The sequence below is a fragment of the Mangifera indica genome, chromosome 9 (genome assembly GCF_011075055.1).
Source record: "Mangifera indica cultivar Alphonso chromosome 9, CATAS_Mindica_2.1, whole genome shotgun sequence".
In the NCBI taxonomy this organism is placed as follows: Eukaryota; Viridiplantae; Streptophyta; class Magnoliopsida; order Sapindales; family Anacardiaceae; genus Mangifera; species Mangifera indica.
In genome coordinates this window covers 11,941,032-11,962,950 of record NC_058145.1, presented here as the reverse complement: position 1 = coordinate 11,962,950, position 21,919 = coordinate 11,941,032, and the positions used below count along the sequence as shown (strand labels likewise).

The 21,919-nt window shown below is 34.6% G+C and overlaps 4 protein-coding genes and 1 pseudogene across 5 annotated transcripts; all 5 read right to left on the bottom strand.

The window, feature by feature from the left end:
* Positions 1-365: 365 nt before the first annotated feature.
* Positions 366-2,450, bottom strand: LOC123225573 (probable sugar phosphate/phosphate translocator At3g11320). Its single transcript, XM_044649633.1, has 4 exons — positions 1,554-2,450; positions 1,262-1,365; positions 942-1,170; positions 366-837 (listed from the first exon to the last, which is right to left on the bottom strand). The coding sequence occupies exons 1-4, from the start codon at positions 1,992-1,994 to the stop codon at positions 691-693; spliced, it is 921 nt and encodes a 306-aa protein (XP_044505568.1). The 5' UTR covers positions 1,995-2,450; the 3' UTR covers positions 366-690.
* A 2,169-nt stretch (positions 2,451-4,619) lies between these two features.
* LOC123225572 (neutral ceramidase 1-like) lies at positions 4,620-10,416 on the bottom strand. 2 transcript variants are annotated; one of them, XM_044649631.1, is made up of 10 exons: positions 10,252-10,416; positions 9,540-9,934; positions 9,081-9,289; positions 8,586-8,930; positions 7,993-8,257; positions 7,634-7,904; positions 7,419-7,544; positions 6,567-6,630; positions 5,837-5,997; positions 4,620-5,385 (listed from the first exon to the last, which is right to left on the bottom strand). In XM_044649631.1, exons 2-10 carry the CDS (start codon positions 9,878-9,880, stop codon positions 4,837-4,839), a joined length of 2,331 nt encoding a protein of 776 aa, XP_044505566.1. In that variant the 5' UTR covers positions 9,881-9,934; positions 10,252-10,416; the 3' UTR covers positions 4,620-4,836. The 2 variants fall into 2 exon arrangements, with proteins under 2 accessions (XP_044505566.1, XP_044505567.1); XM_044649632.1 differs by lacking the exon at positions 10,252-10,416 and adding an exon at positions 10,045-10,063.
* Positions 10,417-14,872: 4,456 nt separating this feature from the next.
* Positions 14,873-17,276, bottom strand: LOC123225369. The gene is made up of 4 exons (XM_044649302.1): positions 17,132-17,276; positions 16,227-16,921; positions 15,391-16,146; positions 14,873-15,104 (listed from the first exon to the last, which is right to left on the bottom strand). The coding sequence occupies exons 2-4, from the start codon at positions 16,869-16,871 to the stop codon at positions 15,021-15,023; spliced, it is 1,485 nt and encodes a 494-aa protein (XP_044505237.1). The 5' UTR covers positions 16,872-16,921; positions 17,132-17,276; the 3' UTR covers positions 14,873-15,020.
* A 728-nt stretch (positions 17,277-18,004) lies between these two features.
* LOC123226262 lies at positions 18,005-18,988 on the bottom strand (annotated as a pseudogene).
* Positions 18,989-19,144: 156 nt separating this feature from the next.
* On the bottom strand, positions 19,145-21,781 carry LOC123225204. Its single transcript, XM_044649107.1, has 4 exons — positions 21,623-21,781; positions 20,711-21,414; positions 19,830-20,582; positions 19,145-19,542 (listed from the first exon to the last, which is right to left on the bottom strand). Exons 2-4 carry the CDS (start codon positions 21,362-21,364, stop codon positions 19,459-19,461), a joined length of 1,491 nt encoding a protein of 496 aa, XP_044505042.1. The 5' UTR covers positions 21,365-21,414; positions 21,623-21,781; the 3' UTR covers positions 19,145-19,458.
* Between the last annotated feature and the right edge of the window lie 138 nt (positions 21,782-21,919).

Below are 21,919 nucleotides of genomic sequence, written 5' to 3'. Positions count from 1 at the left end.
GATTACACAAGATAGATACAATGCTGAATGCGCATAATCATGTTCTATTAGAAAGATCTTGCCGGCATTGTTGATTCTGGTTATGCTGCGTTTGATTATTTAATATGGGTTGATGGTAATGTGCAGTTTTGATCTCTGTGACGAAAGATGGTGCAAAGTTGGTGACATCGGAGCTGCTGAGGCAGAATAAGAAAGTGGCTCTAGATTCAAGAGTTCCTACTATAACCCAACACGAGGGAAAGATCATTTATACGGAGATTACCAAGATCGTTCTATCGGGCAGTGGAGGTTCCTCAGCTCATTTACAAAAGGTACTCCAGTGGCAATCAGCGGCCAGAAATTTTCTCCTAACATACCTACTTATGAAAAATTATAAAATTTCTTTTGAAATTGGGACCAATGTACAGCTTCTTGGATATTTGATTTGGCCAATTAATGAATGTATGAAAACCATTTCATATAACTATTTATGGCTTAACAGCATATAATTAAAGGAAGATTGATCATGAAGATGCAGACATAATAACTTACCATCTCTCAGGATTGAAACCAAAATGTCCTGCAACTCCAGAATCTGGCTGCTTCCCATCCCTTTAAAATTTTGTTCTGTATTTAGAAGATGCCAATATGATGCTGGTTTGATAATGTCATCAGAGAATTAGTATTGAACTGATTATATATTAGAGAGCCTCATTTACTCCTTTTCTTGGCTTCATTGTAGAGAAAGACCCCAACTGCTGTGATAGTGTAGCCAAGCATCCCAGTGACCGACACAGGATTTCTGAATATCAATATTGAAACAACCACTGCAACAGCTCCTTTTGCATTTCCCAGAACCTGGAAGATTCATCTCATTGTAATTTCACCAGATGAAAGTTGGGAGAATATATAATTGAAACATTGCAAAGTGACACTTAACAGTGAACATAGGGTGATAATACCTGAAGTGTCAAGGCACTAGTGTACTTGGTGACCAAAAAATTAGTCAAATTTACGAAGTATGCTAGTGCTGAATTGAATGTCAGATAGCATAAGAACTTTAAATCTTGTCTAGCAAGAGAAATTGTGATGGCAATTACATCTTCTTCTACTATGACTGATACGGGAAGAAGGAACAGGAAGGCTAACGGAGCCATGTACATGAGGAGGTTCATAGAATTGAGCTTTTCCCTGTCACAGAAAAGTACAAAAAAGAGAACCCAATTGTAGATTTGTCAACCAATGAAAAAATATAGATGTTCATTAAGGAGATAACTAGTACACTTCAGAAGAGAGCAAAATCCCTTGCAGAACTGACTTGAGTGCCCTCGCTGCTGTTGCACCAATGCACATTATAAATCCGAACAAATGAAAACTTGGTTCTCCCTTCATCCAAGTAAAAGAAAATTTCAAATTGTATAAGCTTATTTATACAAAGTGAGGTGACACATACATTAAATATCAAAAATATACATTTCCTCTTAGTTTTGAAGCACAGAACAAAAGAGTGAAATTACAGTTAAAAAGAAAATGTAAACAGAATTAAAGTAAAAGAAATAAGATGAAGCTCTTACCCCAGTGGCAATAATGACACCGACAACTACAGGAATGAGAGTGACATAAGTAAGCCAAGCCTCCCTCTTGAAAGTCATCAAACAAGCAAAAACCGCTGTGAAAAAAGGTGTGGTTGCTCCTACAGCTTGATTAAAAGACACCGGAAGATACTTCAAGGAGATATTGCCACCCACAACAGACAGGCAAAAAATAAGTCCAAGAGCGCATATTTTGAAGAACTGTGTTTGAGACTTGATGATTTGCAATGGCGTGACTTTAAGCCAACGAACAGCAACAAAGCTCAGCAAAGAACAGGCCAACATGTGACACAAAGTGAGGAAAATTGGGTACTTATATCCATAATTGGTAAGCAAATACTTGTTTAGTAATAAAACTCCAATGTTTGTAGAGTACCATGATGCAATAATACCAGCTGTGAACAAACCTCTTGGAACTTTCATTGCATATGGTTTTTAACTTACAGAAAGAAAAATAAACGATCCAGAAATACTTAGTTTTTTTATAGAGAAAATGATGATATGGAGGTGAGGTGGTGGGTTAAATCAGTTAAGGTTAAGAGTTTGGAGGTAAAATTGAAGGGTGACAAAGAAAGGAAGCTAATGCAGACAGATCTTCAGAGAAAATGATTTGAGTGGTTGTGTAGAGAGTGACTTGAGAGACATGATTTTATTTTATTTTTTATAAAAAAATATTAGCTTTCTGTTCTTTGTTACAAACTTCATTGGAATTTCAGGGTGGATTGGGAGAGTGTTGATGAAGAAAGATGGTTGATGAGCTTTATCTATTAATATATCTTAAAGTTTTTTAGGAGGTTTATCTGTAAAAGGAATTGATAAATATACTAACTCGAGAATCTCTTTCTGCTAATATTTTCATGAATGTCAATTTCTTATATTTTTTTCAACTTTAATTTTCCTTATATAGTTCACTGTCTTTTATGTTTTATTCTATCAGATATAAGTTGGGAGAGAAATGATAGGGTAGATAAGCTGTAATCTCACTAGTTTCTCTATTTTGGATAATTATAGAACATCATACCTTTTTATGAAAAATAAGAAACCAGCAAACACTGCTCCTGATGTAGGAACTAATCCACTAATAAAGCATAAAATTCCAACTTTAAACTAGATTGCAGAAGCAATTTCTATAGTCCTCTCTATGATCATAAGCTTTCTAAAATGCCCTCCATTGGATCTATCCCAGGCACCATGTTACTCATCTAAACAATTGTTAGGTTTACTCGTGAACTCCTCTCTCTCAGTTACATTTTCTTCAATTTATCTAAATATTACTCTCAAATGGTAACAACAAAAACCAATATGAATATATAGTAAGAAAAGACTGTTGGTGTCATCAGGAAGATACTTAAAGGCTCATACATCAAAAAGGAAAATATCGGTATACCCACTTCCAATCTTCACCAGCATAAAGTGCTTGATCCCCAAGCTCTTCCTCAACGCGAAGCAACTACAAGAACCCTTGGGCTGTTAGTTAGAGATGAGGAATTCTAGAATTGCATGGTGTTAAAACATGTGATGTAATAGAATTTATCAAACAGCTGGTAAACAAACATCACCCGATTCTCTCAGTTGAAAAAATAGAAAGACTATTAGAAATATGAATTCTAGGAACTTTATTTTAGCAAACAAGCAAACAATGTGGAATGTGGAATATGGTTCATGGGAAAATGCAGATCCTTGGTAGAGAATCCCAATTTAAACAAACAATAGGAATAAGCAAACAATGTTGAATATGGTTCAGTGTATACAAGTAGTTTTTATATACGCTATGAAAACCTGTAGAAGATATAAAATTTCCTAGTTCAATTTAATCTTGTACAATAATATATACTTCAACAGTCCATGCGTAGTGATAGAAAATTGGTGTGTTAGGTACCTGGACAAGAATTTCTTTCTGTTATGTTTTTCTACAGCAAACCCCAAAACTACAGCAACTCTGTTATCTTCTCCTCTTCACTTCCTTCTCAGAAACCACAACCAAGGCAATACAAATTCAATCAAACAGTGAATAAGAAAACAAGTTCAATGATCCAAACTGTATTTCATTTTTGGAAAATGAGGCAAGCATTACAAAAGGTCATTGCATTCCATTACTCAAAAATACTGATAAAGTGTAAATTTCCAGAATACAAAAGTTTCATAAAATTCTGCAAATGATAGGCAACTCGAGAAGCCCAGTACTCTCCTTCAGTCCCTTCCAATTTTCTCTTAACTTTCGGCTACCTTTTTTCCTCCTGTCTGTTCCTCTTTGTTCTCCATAACAACCAGGTTTCTGCATGCAATGCCACGTCCCTCTATCATTTCTGGTGATCCTTGCATTTGTGGAATTGCCATTTGTCCTAGTTTGCTGCTACCAGGTGTCTTCATTCCTTGGTTTCTTTTCCTGCGGAAGACAAATATGTGAGACCTAACATTACCCCTCCCATCCAGGGTCACTTTGTCCTCGAGATGAAAATGGGGAAAAAGGCGCTTAAAAGCTGTGAATAGTTCCCAAGAACTTTTGCAATTTGGTAGATCCTTCCATTTGACAAGAATCTTCACCTCCCCTTGGGGTGAATAGTGATGCTCCAACATGTCCAAAGGCTGAATTTCAAGCTCTCTATCTTCGACCATGCATTTCGGAAGTGGCCGCTGATTATGGTTGGGCCAATTTGCTTTTTCAGCTAGGACACATGTCAAATTGAGTTTTGCTTGTTTCAAATATATTGAATTAAATTGACATCATTTTAATTTAATATATTTGAGTTTGAGAAAGCAAAAAACAAAGTAGGTAAATATACAGCCTTGAATGAATGTCAATTCTCCAGTTGATTCCCATTCCCTGAGGGCTGGAACTGAAACTGACCGGTTCCACCCTAATTAGAACCGGAACCTACCCAAGTTATAGTCAGTTCCAAGTAGAACCAAAACAGATGCCTACGTATTGGGCAGTTCCATTTCCAGGCAGGTTTTTTGCACTCCTGTATATAAAATGTTTGGCTGGGAACCAATAAGAAGAGTTGGCAATTTTGTTTATTATCGACTATTCTTATTGGTAAATCAAAATTTACAGAATTCAAAACCATATTTGCGGTAACCAATAAGTTGTTTCAGAATACAAGATCTTCTTTTTACCATCAGAATTATGCTATTCTTTTGCACTTGAATAGTAAGAGCAACATGAGTTCAACTCACCAGTAAGATCACAGGATTGTCAAGTATTACATATATATAGTTATAAAATACAAAGTGATAAGACCATATGCTTTTCGGAGGCTCTATCTCAAGCTACCACGAAAGCACTTGATGAACCAGTGAAATGGTGAATTGACCCCATTAAACCTTTTGCGGCACCAAAGTGTTTTATTCTGTACACACCTGAAGAAGCCGACTCTGGGATTCTCCATTCTATCGTTGCAAAACTATGGGTACTTAGTTTATGAGGTCGTGACCACTTGAAGCGAAGGCAGAAGTCATCGTCATCAAAAGCTGGAAGCCAGGTGTCTTCTCCATGGAGAATCTCCACGAGAGAGAATGTACCTTCAGTCATAAGATCATTTCTGGGGCATGCCGACCAGAAGATAACGGTCACGGTATCACCCCTCTTGAAGGTAGAGTTTTTGGGAACATCAGACTTAACGTCCCCAAAATTTATACCGGAAGGAGTTGAGTCCATTACAACAGGTGTAAGTAAACTGATTTGCTTGCTAAGAAGATCCGGGGGTTGTGGACCAGGTTGAACAGCTTGGCCACTGACAAGAGCATTTGCAAGCTTCTTGAACTCTTGAATGTAGGCGCTCAGTGCGTGTGGACCAAATAGGGTTGAAGCACCCTGAAAAAGCCAAGTATCTGTTTCAAGAACCAGAAATCTATGTTGTTGCCAATATTATATTACTACACGTTTTCGCTTTATTGCAGCAGCGTTTGTGTCTGTGCATGAGCATACTTAGAGAACAATAATTTAAGAACCATCTTGACTGTAAATCCATGTCTTTTATAGTGCATAACTATGGACTCAAATTATCGCAGTCAAGTCACACCATTTTTAAGGCATTTAAGGCCTTGTGTATATATATAATGGGATGAGAAACCTCCTGAGTTTGTATGATGTCCCTGTAAATCTCTGGTTCACTTGTTCTCTTCTTCTTTTTCTATCAACATGAATTCAATTTTTCCTATGTATTATTAAGAATTAAAAATGTTGATAATGTGTGGAAGTACTACTATGTCTGGTTAAGAATATAATGCAAATAAATGTCAGCTTCATGGAATTGAGAACTGACCTCATATCTCTGCACCTCATACTCTTCAAACGTGGTCACATATTGTGAATATGCATTAGTTAATCCAGCTATAACAACATGAACGTCATTATATTCACCACTAGAAGCGAGCACTGTCCTCACAGCATCACGAAGACGTCTCCCAGCCATTGTTGTGAACTCTGTTATATAAATAATTGTTAATTTCATGAGTTATTATCAAGACATGGCGTTAGTCAGTTGAAACCAAAAATGGCTATATTCAGAAGCAACTGAGGACCTAGTGCCGAAGAAACAAATCATGACCATAAACTTCTGGCTTTTTTCTTTTTTTTTAACCAAAGAAATGAGACCATTAATATTGAGCTCAGTGAAGCAACTTCAACAACAGAGTATCAATCATTCACCATTCATGTGGTCCTGTTAGAAATTTCTCCACAAGCACAAGGATTCAAAACTTGCTTGAAATTCTTTTACAGTAAAACTTTGATACAGCATGCATATTAATAATGAAGATGTCCACTGTGATCGTTCCAGATTGCTAGCAGATACAGTAAAAAATTTCGGTCTTAGCAACCAATGGATAACTCGAATAGAATGGTCAATGTAAATATGTTGTCTAAGATAAATGGAGTTGCAATTTCTGTATCATATATTTTATTTTGATATCACATCAGCATAAACTTTGATTCCCATTTCCTTATGGTACCATTAACATTAGAGGAGAGACAGAGAAGACATATGCTACTACCTCCTGGTACACTGAGAATGACTAGCTGCCCAACTCGGAGGATTTGGAGTGGAAGTATTGAAGGCTGCAAAGATGATGAACAAATAAATTGCAGAGCATAATAATTGTCTAAAATATACATGCAGAACAATGTAACTAGGATGTCACATTACATATATGACAGAATAAACGAAAAAGGAGCTCATAAAATGATTGTTTTGTGCCCCTCCACACCACAACATCAGTGTTTTTCAGGCATAGACCCATACTTTAAGGACCAAATTCATAAACAATATGCCCATTACTATAGGAGTGAGGAATTCAATTTCTACCCAGCTATATCAGATGTCTCAAACAAAATTAAAATGGCATGCTGGGCAGAAAAAGAATGACATCGTCCATTGCTAAATTTAGTGCAAATGAAGTACATAAAACTGTTTGTTTTGGGCATATACAACAAAATTCTAAGCAAGAGACTGTTTAAATTTCTTAGTCTGTATATGGCTGTTTACCGGCTACATTCAATGACAGCTGATAAAGTTATGCAGTTACTTGTGCCAAGTTTCAGATGGTCTTAGAACTCTCTTTGTAAATTATTAAATCATATTCGAAAGTGCTCTTCTATTTCAAAGAAATTATGGACTCGTCACTTATAAGCAAGGAAAACTAAGCATATAGAATACAGGATTACACTCTAATATTACTGAGATGGCAAGTTACTGCTAATTAACATAACAAATACAAATTAGTTCCAGTATAAATTTACTCAAGTTTTAGATGCCATAATTTGGGGTCACCTAGCTTTTTTTGGAAACTTTGCATAAATTCCAGTCTATGCATTGGAAATCAATTTCAAAAAAGAATGTGACTTACTGCCCAATCATACGGTTTCTTCATTTCACCAGTGTCCAGCAGGATGGGCTTCGGATGCTGACAATCAACTTGTTTTTTATCAGGTGTTTTAAGTACGTTCCGCACAAGCCTCCAAAAGGGATTTCCCTGCCATAGCATCACAGTTTACTTTATAAAAAGAACTCACAGGCAGCACAAAACAATGTTTGGGAACTAAAAAATGCATCATAGATTACCTGGTCATCCCCTTGCTTAAAATCAAATGCTCCAGGTCCATCAGTTGTTCCTGCAGCAAAAGCAAACCCCATTGCTGCAGGACATGTTTTAACTACCTCAGAACCACCACCCTGTTTAGGAAGTGTGACCTCAATCTGGGAGAAGTCTATGTAAGTGTGGCGGGAGTCAACCTTTCCTTCTAATTGTTCAGACGCTGTGTTAAAAAGATCTACTGCTTTTCTGAACTGCCTCTCTCCAATAATACGTGTACTTTCAAATTCATCCGGATAACTGTCAGTTTAATTATAGCATGCAATTCAGTATTCAAATAATCAAAGGATACAAATATCAAATGGAAAATTATTATTAAATTAAATACCCTGGTCCTCGACCATAGCAGTTCTCGTTCTTTCCACCACAGGTACTGTGATTGAAATCACAAGGGAGTCCAGTGTCTATACAGAATGCCCCAAGAACATTTGGGCTAACGTCACCACAGTTGGACTGACAAAATGCAGAAACAAATCCAGGCTTCTCAGCCTGCCTGAAAGCATTCCTGACACGCCTTGCAACACTTAAAATCCTAGTTGCTGGCTTACCAGGAGGAGACTGAAAGGATGCTGCAAGTTCCAGTAACTCATGGTCTGCACTAGAAAGTCATCACAATAAATGCAAAATATTCTTACACCCTTATTATTGTGCTGAACCACTGAGTCATAACCTTGATAATATGCTGTTAAATTCAGATACTTCAAAATCCCAATTTGTGCAATTCAGCACATAATTAGCATTATAAATGTTCTATATCTCTATTTGTAACACTTCTTGTTATATTAGTAAGGGTAGACAGTTACACCAAAACCTAGGCCTGGAACTTAAGTGGTATGTTTTTGTGATTCAAATGAGCATTTTTGTTAAATTTTTTTATGAGTTAATGCTCCTTTTCTTTTTAATATAAAGCTAGTAACTTACGGTTATGACGAGGACTGGAAATTATGCTTGAAACTCTGCGGGGGATTCCATCAGCACCAAATTCATCATCTGATGTGCTTCCAATTCCGTTTTGCTCAAACCAGTCTTCCATAAATCGTGCAGCAGCACCCTTGTTATCCCCACTTATCAAAGAATTGGTACGACTCATAGAAGTTCCATGAGTTGCAAACCAATTGAAGCTACCCACAGGTCCCCACTGGTCATCTACAAACTTCAAAAGGGTCATTTCCTTATCAACATTATACTCATATCTGCTGCGCTCTGCCGCTGGATTATTAAGATAAGCACTAGGACTGCGGTTTACGCCAGCATCTAAAAGCTCTCCTGAAAGTTACAGGCCAAACTCGTTTAAGATTTTTTCATGCAAAAAGGAGGCTATCTTGAAAGCTTTAGTTATATTAGACAAAAATAAAAAAATTTTGGAAAGTTTATCTATAGAAAAGAGTGAAGCACAGATAACAGTCCCCCCTTTACCCTTGTTCACAAAAATTGATCCTGGCCGGAGATTTTCATGAGCTTGTATAATGCTTTTCTCTATACCATCTACAAGGGCATCAAATGATTGATGAACAAATCCAAGAGACGTCACAATATACACGATATATTGGAGATAACCGCCAGGACCAGCATGGGTGTGAATACCACTGATAGCAACATTCTTTTCGGTATATAGGTCCCCATACCTGCCAATACAATGACACTAATTATTTCATAAATAACACCATTTTCAAGGCATTACCACGTGTAGTTTCAAAGACTCTAGGCACCAAATTGCTAGAAGTTTATGGCAGAACCAGCTCACAACAGAAAGAGTCATACAGCAAGACATGCTGTTTTTTCTTTCAATAAGAATATTTTAGTTTTTAGCTCAAACATAAACATTATCCGTAACAAGGGTAATGGATAACTAAAAAGCATTAAGTTGATAATCACCTTGCCTTCAACCTCTCAAGCACTTTGATTGTCACAAGTTGTGAGGCCATACAAGCATCAAGATTTACAAACACTAGACTGTTCCCCTGCGGCTCTGCCACAATGAATGCACGAGCTCGCAACCTAAAGTGAAGCCCAGATGCAATCTGGTCCATGTTAGCATAACCCATCATATTAACATCAGCTGCAGGTCCTGTAATGTCATAGCTCCCCAACCCAACTAAATAATTTGAATCCGACAATACTCCTCCACTGTTCCCTAGCAAGAATGCTAGAAGTACCCATAACCAAATAGTTCTACGCAGCCTTTGGAAACTTAAGTTAGCGGAGAACTCCATCATAACTCAACCCCACCAAGTAGACCAACCAAAACTCAATCAATTCTTCCCATTCACCTTCAAAATAAACAAAAAAAGGCCACATATTAAACACAGAAAAATGAAACAGATACCATTATAATCTTTGAAACACCAAAAAAAAAAAAATCACTCCTAGTTGAACCTACATTTGGAAACAACCAATTAATTTAACCAAAGAAGAAAAGAATGAAAATTTACAACCCAGAAGTAAATTGATCGTCTTATAAAGAAAAATTAACGTACACACATTGAACTAGAGGGTACAGCTATTTAAGAAGAAAATTAAAAACATAAACAAATGGTTAGACAAGAATTGGGCAAAGCAACGAATAAAAGAACTAAATGCAATTTACCTGAGAATAAAACAAAGGAAGCGGGAGAGAGAGAGAGTCTGAAATAAGAGTCTTGAAAAGAGAGTAACAAACAATCAGACTGGCTGCGTTGAGGGGAAGATGGAGAGTAGTGAAGAGTTCAACTTTGTCCTGCGGGCGTTTCACCAAATTTTAATTTATTTCTTAGCTTTAATATCGGCAGTTGGGTGGACGAAATTTCTGTGTTTTATTTTGTTATTCTTTCCAACTTCCAATACATAATTGTCCGAAAAAATATCTTGCTTTGCAGGACCGTCAAGCAGAACTTGCAAAATTTCCAAGTCTTTAGTTTGAGTTAGAACTCAAAATATAATGTTTAATCCGAGATTAATTAGAGTTAAATTTTATAATTTTTATATTTATGCTCTCCAACTTTCTACATATAATTGGCTGAAAAATATATATTTTGTCAATCTCTAACGATTTTTTTATCAATAATATTAGAAAAAAAAACACAAAAAAAAAAATATATCACATAAAAATGGTCGAAGAAGTCAATTATGATTGAAAAAAATATTTTTACAAAAATAAAAATCTTATCAGAAAAAAAATATTATTTTTTAAAATTTAATTTAAAAGAAAATTATTAATTTTTAAAATTAAAAAAATTATATAAAATTTTAAAACTAATAGATTTAATTAATTTAAATACTATAACAATAAAAAAATTATGAAAAAAGTAATTTTTGGACGAGAGTAAATCTTTTGTCTATGATTTAATAACAAACTTGAAGCGTTTAAGTGTAGTTCCATGATAATCGAATTGAACCCAACTCGGTTTGTTTGCAGTCTCAATTTGAATAAGGCTATCTCATTCTAATTTTATTCAAACAATTTATGCTCATCTCAATTTATATAATAAAGTTTGAATTTTATAAGAAACGTGTCAGTAACCAAACTCAATAGCAGGAATTTTATAATTTTCTGTTCTTACTTGATTAGAAGTCAGCAGACAAGCAAAGGGTTCATTCAAAGCGCACACAGGCAACTTCTGAGGGTACTCAAATATTCCCAACGTGTACAGCCCGGAAGGAATAACAAGGAAATTACGGTGGGCCCCGTATGCTAGTAAACAGCCCAGAGAACTTTAGCTATATTCTCATAAAAATCCATGTCTACTTCTTGACTACTTGATAAAATGTTATTGTTGGAAATTACGTTGATAGTTTAATGTAACTTTGTACCCTCCTGGCTATGTTGTCTTGTGTCATTGGCCTAAGTTTCCACACTTGATAAGACACTTTGATAGCTTTCCAAACATTTGAAAATTGGACAAGCCGGTTTAACTGGTTGGTTGGAGAATTAACTCTAAATTTAGTTCATATTAACAATTAGTTTAGGTTTTAACTTGGTTAACCCGATCAAAATCGATGAACTGATTAAAATCGATAAAATCAAGTTTAACTAAAGTTTAATTATTTTTAGAAAATTTAAGTAATTTGATTATTTTAGATTATACTTGATCAATTTTTAAAGGCTTGTAAAGGAAACATAAGACCAAAAATAAAATGAAAAAAAGAATATTTCATATCCATTGAAATAACTGACTTCATGAAATATAAAAGAACTTTAGTTTTAACCTTTTGTAACATAATGAGCTAACTTTTAAAGTTTTGAAACATCATGTGGAGCATTTGATAATTTATAAAAGGGCATCGTATATCCATTAAAATATCTTTGGTAGACAGTGACTTGCTTTGTAAATTTTTCACGCAACTGAAACTTTTTATTCTGATTTTCTTATTAAGGTGCAAAATACATTGGTTATTCTAATATTATTTTTAAAAAAATTATTATAATTTGATAATAGATTAAACCAACTAATCAAACTATAAATCAATAAGATAATCAGTTCGATCAGCAGACCAATTTTAAAACATTATAGTTTTCTAAAGACAAAACAATGTTTCCCATCCAAAGTTTTTTCAGTTAATGCTTAGCAACCTTATGAGTTCTTAAACGATCATTTTCTACATGTCATTCAGTTTTCTCTGTGAAATCTGTTAATTAACATATTACCATCATTAAAAAAGATAAAATATCATCACTTCATAAAGTTTATTAACAATTTGGTCCTCTAAAGCTTTATTAAATATATTTTTATGCCTAGTTTATATTAATTCAATGATTAATAATCTAAAAAATAAAAATAAAAAATAATCGATGATAATGTCAACGACAAACTGATATATATGATTATAATTATATCATATTTAGAATGATATAATTTGGTCGAAAATACACTTGGGATGGTGAGAACCGACCCAATTTTAGTTATCTCATTGTAATTCCAACTAGAATTGCTTCAAAATGCATCAATTCCAATTGTAATGACATCTCATTGGTGTGATTCCTCCTGGAATTGCAACCTTCACCATAACAATTCAATATCAATGTGATTGCACCTGATAACATTACTCTAGTAAGCGATCCATTTTCAAGTTTAATGAAGGAAATTTACATGTTTGTTTTTTTTGGGGGTGTAAGTGATCAATTTCCAAGTTTCATGGAATTCTTGGATGTGTATGTAAACATCCAAGAATTTCCAAGTGATCAATTTATATGTTAAGTGAATGATTATTATGAAAGAAATGAAAATGCACCCTTTTTGTTTGTAATTAGACACCAAGAACAATTACATTGATTATTAATATTTATCTAAACAATTACATTGGTTTATATAAGGCCAAAGGACTATTCAACCCAAAGAATGTTGCTTTCTCAAGTTTTTATTTTTTAATTTTGAAAAATCATTTTACCTACCAATATGTTGTTAAATTTGTTAGTTTTAAGGGTAAAATTGTTATTTTATTTATAATATTAAAAATTAACCAAAATCTTATCTTCTTTTATTTCTAAACACTAAAAAATAATAATTTCCTCTTAGATCAAAGTTTAAAAAACAACCCTCCTAGGTTTTACTCTTCAATATTCAACTGATCCTTTAGCCATCTCTCCCTTTGGACGCATTCTCTCCCTTTGATGGTCTCTCATTCCTTATCTCTCTCTCCTTTGATCAACAATTCAAGTTGGGAAGACAAAGAGCTTCATGATAAAGCTCTTCGTCTTCTTGACTTTTATGGGCTAAAACATGTTTCATAAGGTTTCAAATTACTCTAGGCCAAAGAACTATTTCCCACCCAAACTATGTTAAATTCTCAAAGTTCTTTCCGTTAATTTTGAAAATATCATTTATCTACCCATAACCGGTTAAATTTAACGAAACCTTAACCTCTGAAAATTTAATCTAATTTTCCCCCCTAAAAGTTTAAAAACTAATATTTTATCTCCTAAGCCAAGTTTGAAAAGATCACATTTCCCCCCTAGGGTTTAGTTTTGAAACTCGTTCACTTTCTCTAGCGCCATCGCCGACTGTCTCTCCCTCCCGACGGTTTCCCCTCCTTCGACAACCCGTCTCAACTCCACCCCAATCCATCCGACGCTGAGAGACGTCATCTGGGAAGAGAAATCGTCGTATTCCTAGTGAAGATGACTCGTCTGCGTCTGGGAAGACGATCGTCTTCGTTCGAAAGACGATCGTCTTCCTAGACAAAGAAGATGAGATTGATCAATCTTGTCTTCGTCATTTGAGAAGATGATTTCTCTTTCCAGACGACGTTTCTTGACGTCAGATGGGTTGAAGTAGAGTTGAGACGGGCTGTCGGAGGAGGGAAAACCGTCGGGAGGGAGAGACAACCGACTATTACGCTAAAGAAAGTGAACGAGTTTTGAAACTAAACCCTAGGAGGAAAAATATAATCTTTTCAAACTTGACTTAGGAGATAAAATATTAGTTTTTAAACTTTTAGGGGGGAAAATGAGATTAAATTTTTATAAGTTAGAGTTCCGTTAAATTTAACTGATCATGGGTGGGTAAATGATATTTTTAAATTTAATAAAAAAAACTTTGAAAATTCAACATAGTTTGGTGGGAAAGAGTTGTCTGGCCATTACTCTATCCAAGAAAATATTAAAGAATTTTGGAATGCCCGTTAACCTTGGAACGCTCGCTCCTAATTCAATAATCAAGACTCAAACCTTAAGTTTTATTCCAGAGTTATTCATTTATTCTATTCATACTTAATGTCTTTTATTCCTCCTTAAAGTAGGATTTCGGCATGCATTAACATCTCAAACTACCATTAAATACAACATTCCTTTAACTCATACAACAAATCTTTTTTAAGAGTAACTTGTTATAAGTAATAAAATTTCAAGAACACCAATCATATTTCTCTAACCAAATTGCACTGTTATGATCTTGCTTCATCTTAATATTCATAAAACATTATTTATATACTAAAAAAATATATATAAATAATTTTATTATTATTGATATTATAACCTATAATAGGTTTTTTTTGGGTAACAAGACCTCTCAAATCGGATCATTTTTTCGAGACTAAATCAATCATATTAAATAGATAAACTTCTAGATATAATAACCCACTAATAACCATTAAATCATATTAATCAAGAGTATAACTTTTATATTTTGTTATAGACTTGAACCCAAGCCATCCCTTAGGGGCACTTAGAGTTTTGCTTTGCAAATTTGATTGATTCCATTTGTGTTTTTGGCCAGAAAAAAAAATTATTGTTGTAATTAATATAAAGATATTCATTACTCAATATAAAGAAAAATTCTAGAATGGTAATTTGTGCTTTGCATGTCTGCAAGATACAGAGAGATTGCCCCACAAAAGATCTTCGCAATCCGACATAATAAGAAGAGGTATTCTTTCACAGCCTCAATATTCTGTATTTGGCTTGCTAAGAAAGACATCAGTTAGAACCGATTCAGACACAAAAGAAGCCACCATAAGATGTAAAGCCTGCAACCAAAGAAGATTTCGCAAAGTAAATTAATTACATATACGGTTAATCTTATGTGGCTTTTCACGGCATAAAAATTTCTCAATCAAGGCTCTCCATCTGTGCAACCTAAATGGTAAGAGGCGGCACTGCTGCAGTACTATGTATAAGACTGCAAATGCTCTGTCCAATATGTGGCAAAAACTTTAAAATACAGTTAGATGAAACCGAGTAGAAGAATCAATATTTGTAGATATTGTGATGCTTTATGAGAATTTTATTGCAGAATTTGATGAGTTAACTTACCTCCTCACAGCCCACATGCACAGTAAGTTCCTCAATGTCAGCAACAGCTTTATCCAGTTTGCCCAGAAGAGACAGACATGAGATTGGGGATATAGGTGTTATGATCAGCTTGTCAGTTATGGTGAACATTGCAGGTCCCTTCACAAATCCTCTTCTTCTACTTTCCTTGACAGTTAATGTTGAAATTATACTCTGTTGTGAATCACATGGCATCCAAGAAGAGAGACTAATTTTATCTGAAGACAGTATATCATCCCAATCTCCAAATTCATTTTTCTTCTGCGCGTAATAATATGGCAGGTGTGTATCTTCCTCGATACTGAGTTGATTGTTCTCATACTTAAAACCAGGGGCAAGCTTTGGATTGGCTAGCATTGCCTTATGCTCATTTGATTTCAGGTATTTCTCGGTGTCGAGTTCTTGAACACTATTGTATAGGTGATTTATACATCCCTTTGAAATGCCGCTGTGCATTTGCTTTGCCATATGCCCAAGTGGAACAGTGAGGAAACTGAATAATAAATCAACAAAATCTTCACCTGCCTCTGCATAGCAAACCATCTTCATTGATTTACTAGTTATAAGCTTGACTTGAATTTTCTTATTCACATTTGATGCTGGCTCTCTGAGTCTAGATTTGATATAGCCGCTCTGATGAAAATCTTCTTTTCCCAATTCATTCATTGGACTATTCTTCAACAAAGTTTCTGTCAAAGGTGTCTTTGATACTAATGAGAACTTGAGCAAACTCAAAACCTGAAACAATATATAAGGTCACAAAACTATGATGAAGAATTAACAACAATAAAAACGTAACAACTTCGGATAGATAGTACCTCATCTAAGCCTATGTCGAAATTGTGTTCCTCAATGGTGCTCCCATCTGAGCTTAGTAGCTTGGAAAGTGAAGAAAGGCTAGCTTCAGGCATTACCTGCAATTCATCACTTATTATAAGTCGGGTTTGTTCTTTAACAAATACTCCGTTATGCTCATATAGAGTGCTTGATGGTGATTGCACAGCTACTTTACTCTCCAACAGATGCACCTCGCGATTCATGTACTCTCCGCAATAGCAAATGGCATCGCTGTAGGGACTCAATAACTTGTAGCCAGAAAGGGTGCATGATTTGTTACCGCAAAGAAAGTACTTCTGGGGTCGGCAATCATCAATCTTCAATTTCAGTTTCTCCCACGGAGCTGCAGATCCAGTTTTGGGGTACAGCAACATGTTCTTGCATGCTGCAGTTTGAAATTGCAGCACACCCAAATTCTCCACACTTTCATACAAATTTTTAAGGCAACCTATCCCCAACCTTGGTGGCTGCTTACGGATGAGCCTTATGACTGTTCCCATTGGCATTGTCAAGAAACTGAAGAGAATATCAATAAAGTCTTTATCTGATTCAACAAAAACAATTTTGTTCTTCTTCTTGTCCACCAAACCCCTCAAGCTAACACCATTCGTTTCTCCCTTATCCATTGACAAACGATTTCAGTTCTTCTAATTATTAAATTATTGAAACCAATAACCTGCATGATAAATCGCTAATTACTTATCCCATAAATTCAGCCTGTAAAATTTCCTCAAGTTTGAAGCTATTTTATGGTTGAAATCACAGTTAAAATATTGAAAGAAATAACCTAGCAAACAAAAGCAGAAAAACAACGCTTTACGATTAGCTCAAGTGCTTCAGTTCTAAAGTTATGATTAGCCAAAAATTTGTGATCAAAATAAGGTACCTGATGATGATCGCCAAATGAAACTATTATATTGTTCAAGAGTCTACAACTACGTATCTTGAGAAAGATAGAATGTGAATAAGAACATGTAGAGAGAAATATTAAGTTAAAAGCTGCATCCGTCCGTACTTGCATTTGCGGTATCTTTCAGAGTCTTTTCTTGGAAGAAAAGAGAAGGCATTGACTTTGATGTTTTCTTACGAAAACTTCCCAAGAAACCCTTGAGGTTTCTTAATTGTTCACTTACCCCCTCTCATATTTAAAAAAAAAAAATCGGCAATTACATGATAATATATATATATATATATATATATTAAAATAGAAAAAGTTATCCCTATGGTAGGAACTTCGTAATCTAGAGCCATTTGATGTTTCAACCCAGTTCTAATAATGCATTTTTCAAACCAAAAAACATGGAATTACTTGTCATTGCACCCGATTTATATCATTATATTTAATAAAAGAAATGAGAGAATCTTTAATACAAAAATATTGAAGGTGAAAAATACCTTGAAGATGAGCATATTCCGACACAATAATAAAGAATTCTTGACAATATTGAGTTGGAACAGTTCTTCCAAAATACCTTAATCCAGTATCAAAGAATTTTATGTTGCTATCATATAGGATTCATCTTTACTTAATAATAAATAAAGCATCCACACCTTTTTTTATTTAATTTCTTAGAGATTTTGCAAAATGGGCTTTCTAAAGTTCTCAATAACCAATTTTTGAATGAATTACTAATGATGTAATAAGTTCAATATTGATTCTTTAGTACATATCAATTGGGCAAATGTGTTTATAATGACTATGATGAACATCTCATATTAGAAAACTAGCAATTCCTCTTATCAAGATTTAACCTCCAATTCATTTTTCATCACCGATCCTTTCTAATTCACATCTTTGGTTAAAAAATTTCTTTTGCAATTCCTTACATAAGGATTTTGAAAATTTCAGATCCCCATTTACACAAGCAAATTGTTGATAAAATTCTAAAATAGCATTTTCTTTTGACCAAATTCTTATTTCTCCTTACCAATAAAGAAAGACAAGAAAATTTTAGAGTAGCAAAGATTTTCTGGAATTTCTCTTATATTCAAACTCGTAGTTGAAGATAGAACTAGAATAGATATTTTTTGTTTCCTACTCACACGAGCTCATATCCTTGCTTTTCTATCGATCTCTAATTCTAATCTTCCTTCCCAATATGATATTATCGTACTTGCAAATAACGAAAATCCGTTGTGGTCCAATATTGCATATTCCATTTACTAGAGAGGTTCCCAAAGAATTCATTAGAGGAATGTTTCCAACAAAAATTGTTTGTTCTTGCATGTCCCCTCTGTCTTTTCAAATTAATCCTGAGAATACATATAATTCAGAAAAATATATCAGTGATTCATATACAATATTTCTTCCTTTTATCAATGGTTCTACCAATTAATATGTCCACAAATAATTGGAAATTCATTTTCTTGGTCCGAATCTTCAATTTTTTGGAAAGTTATGAAGTCATTCTCTGAAGCGCCCTTATCAAGGAACCTACTAAATCCTTTAAATTGTATATGATAAAAACCTTGATATTGTAGACATCTATGCATTTCCATTTTTGAGTATTTTGAATTTGTTTCTGTTTATAAAAAATATCCCATTTTTGCATCAAATCATATGAATCAATCTAACAATAATAGAATTTTAATTCTGTTTACTAATACATGTGATATATTACCTGATTTTTCATATATTATGGAATGTGTGAAAATGGATAGCTTTTAGGTATATTATAAATAAAAAAAGCTGTAGAAACTACAATAACAATAAATGTGAGAATATTTACTTGTGCAATATCATTGTCTTAATTTTTCTATTTTTTACTTCCCAATAACTCTAGATTTAATCCCATAGAAATGATAAACTTTTTTCTTGTAAATTTAGTGGGATGAATTCCATTTCAGATCACCCATTTGAGAATAAACTAATCATACTGAACAAGTAAAACTCCAGATATAATAATCAACCAACAACCATTGACCTATATCAATCAAGAGTATAACCTTTATATTTCGCCAAGGACTTGAACCCAAGCCACTCCTTAGGGGCACCTAGAGTTTTGCTTTGTAAATTTGATTGATTCCATTTGTGTTTTCGGCCAGAAAAAAAACAATTATTGTTTTAATTAACATATACATATTCATTACTCAATGTAAAGAAAAATTCTAGAATGGTAATTTGCGGTTTGCATGTCTGCAAGATACAGAGAGATTGCCCCACAAAAGATCTTCGCAATCCGACATGATGAGAAGACGCACTCTTTCATAGCCTCAATATTTTGTATTTGGCTCGCTAAGAAAGACATCAGTTAGAACCGATTCAGACACAAAAGAAGCCACCATAAGATGTAAAGCCTGCAACCAAAGAAGATTTCACAAAGTAAATTTAATTACATATACGGTTACTGTTATGCGGTTTCTCATGGCATAAAAATTTCTCAATCAAGGCTCTCCATCTGTGCAACCTAAATGGTAAGAGGTGGTAATGCTGTGGCACTATAAATAAGACTGCAAATGCTCTGTCCAATATGTGGCAAAAACCTTAAAATACAGTTAGATGAAACGTAGTAGAAGAATCAATATTTGTAGATATTGTGATGCTTTATGAGAGTTTTATTGCAAAATTTGATGCTTTAACTTACCTCCTCACAGCCCACGTGCACCAAACGATACTCAATGTCAGCAACAGGTTTATTCAGTTTGCTCAGAAGAGACAGACATGAGATTGCGGATATTGGTGTGATGATCAGCTTGTCAGTTATGGTGAACATTGCTGGCCCCTTCACAAATCCTCTTCTTCTAGTTTCCTTGACAGTTAATGTTGAAAATATACTCTCTGGTGAACCAAATGAAATCACAGGAGGGACACTAATTCTATCATAAGATGGTATATCATCCCAACCTCCAGATTTATTTTTCTTCTGCGCGTAATAATATGGCCGGTGTATATCTTCCTCAATGCCGAGTTGCTTGTTCTCATAGCTAAAACCAGGGGCAAGCTTTGGATTGGCTAGCATGGCCTTATGATCATTTGATTTTAGGTACCTCTCGGCATCGAGTTCTTGAACACTATTGTATAGGTGATTTATACATCCTCTTGAAATGCCGCTGTGCATTTGCTTTGCCATATGCCCAAGTGGAACAGTGAGGAAACTGAATAATAAATCAACAAAATCTTCACCTGCCTCTGCATAGCAAACCATGTTCATTGATTTGCTAGTTATAAGCTTGACTTGAATTTTCTCATTCACATTTGATCCTGGTTCTTTGAGTCTAGATTTGATATAGCCGCTCTGATGAAGATCTTCTTTTCCCAATTCATTTATTGGACTATTCCATAAGGTTTCTGTCAAAGGCGTCTTTGATACCAGTGAGAACTTGAGCAAACTCAAAACCTGAAACAATATATAAGGTCACAAAACTATGATGAAGAATTAACAATCAATCCAATGCCATACTGAATGTTAATACGAGTCTAAGCAGAATTAGATAATAAAATGTACGAACTTCAGATAGATAGTACCTCTTCTACACCTATGTCAAAATTGTGTTCCTCAATGGTGCTCTCATCCGAGCCTGGTAACTTGGAAAGTAAAGAAAGGCTAACTTCAGTACATGGGGGCATTACTCGCAATTCATCACTTATTATAACTCGTGTTTGTTCTTTAACAAATACCCCGTAGTAGTCATATAGAGTGCTTGATGGTGATTGGTTATCTACTTTACTCCCCAACATATCCATCTCTTGATTCATGTACTTTCCGCAATCGCAAATGGCATCGCTGTAGGGACTCAATAACTTGTAGCCATTAAGGGTGCATGATTTGTTACTGCAAAGAAAGTACTTCAGGAATTGACAATCATCAATCTTCAATTTCAGTTTCTCCCACTGAGCTGCAGATGCAGTTTTGGGGTACAGCAACATGTTCTTGCATGCTGCAGTTTGAAATTGCTGCACACCCAAATTCTCAACACTTTCATACAAATTTTTAAGGCAACCTAACCCTGAACTTGGTGGCTGCTTACGGATGAGCCTGATGATTGTTCCCATTGGCATTGTCAAGAAACTGAAGAGAATATCAATAAAGTCTTCATCTGATTCAACAAAAACAATTTTGCTCTTCTCCTTGTCCACCAAACCCCTCAAGCTAACACCATTCGTTTCTCCCTTATCCATTGACAAACGATTTCAGTTCTTCAAATTACTAAAATACTGAAACCAATAACCTGCATGTTAAATCATTAATTACTTATCCCATAAATTCAGCCTGTAAAATTTCCTCAAGTTTGCATCTATTTGTTGGTTGAAATAACAGTTAAAATATTCCAAGCAATAAACAAGCAAACAAAAGCAGAAAAACAGCACTATGATTAGCTCAAGAACTGCAGTTCTAACGTTGTAATTAGCCAATAATTTGTAATGAAAAAGAGGTACCTGATGATGATCACCAAATGAAACTATTATATTTGATCAAGAGTCTGCAACTACGAATTTTGAGAAAGATAGAGTGCGAATAAGAAGAACAAGTAGAGAGCAATGATAGGGAAAGTAAAGTTAAAAGGCGCATCCGTCCGTACGCGCATTTGTGCCATATTTCAGAGTCTTTTCTTAGAAGAAAAGAAAGGCAGTGTTAGCGTCCAAAGATTGACTTGACTTCCATATTTTCTTAGATAAATATCAGTTTAATAATTATAATTTTTTTTTTTTACAATTTATTTATACATATAATAT

Excerpts from the sequence above, each read along its gene's own strand:
- LOC123225572 (XM_044649631.1), bottom strand. The coding sequence starts at position 9,880 with ATGATGGAGTTCTCCGCTAACTTAAGTTTCCAAAGGCTGCGTAGAACT. Across the intron at positions 7,545-7,633 it reads TTAAGCAAGGGGATGACCAG|GGAAATCCCTTTTGGAGGCT; the intron begins GTAATCTATGAT and ends ATGCTATGGCAG. Across the intron at positions 5,386-5,836 it reads ATGAGGTGCAGAGATATGAG|GGTGCTTCAACCCTATTTGG; the intron begins GTCAGTTCTCAA and ends TGGCTTTTTCAG.
- LOC123225369 (XM_044649302.1), bottom strand. The coding sequence starts at position 16,871 with ATGGATAAGGGAGAAACGAATGGTGTTAGCTTGAGGGGTTTGGTGGAC. Across the intron at positions 16,147-16,226 it reads TCGACATAGGCTTAGATGAG|GTTTTGAGTTTGCTCAAGTT; the intron begins GTACTATCTATC and ends ATATTGTTTCAG. Across the intron at positions 15,105-15,390 it reads TGCATGTGGGCTGTGAGGAG|GCTTTACATCTTATGGTGGC; the intron begins GTAAGTTAACTC and ends CTTTGGTTGCAG.
- LOC123225204 (XM_044649107.1), bottom strand. The coding sequence starts at position 21,364 with ATGGATAAGGGAGAAACGAATGGTGTTAGCTTGAGGGGTTTGGTGGAC. Across the intron at positions 20,583-20,710 it reads TTGACATAGGTGTAGAAGAG|GTTTTGAGTTTGCTCAAGTT; the intron begins GTACTATCTATC and ends ATATTGTTTCAG. Across the intron at positions 19,543-19,829 it reads TGCACGTGGGCTGTGAGGAG|GCTTTACATCTTATGGTGGC; the intron begins GTAAGTTAAAGC and ends CTTTGGTTGCAG.
- LOC123225573 (XM_044649633.1), bottom strand. The coding sequence starts at position 1,994 with ATGAAAGTTCCAAGAGGTTTGTTCACAGCTGGTATTATTGCATCATGG. Across the intron at positions 1,171-1,261 it reads ATTTTGCTCTCTTCTGAAGT|GGAAAAGCTCAATTCTATGA; the intron begins GTACTAGTTATC and ends TTTCTGTGACAG. Across the intron at positions 838-941 it reads CTAGTGCCTTGACACTTCAG|GTTCTGGGAAATGCAAAAGG; the intron begins GTATTATCACCC and ends TGAATCTTCCAG.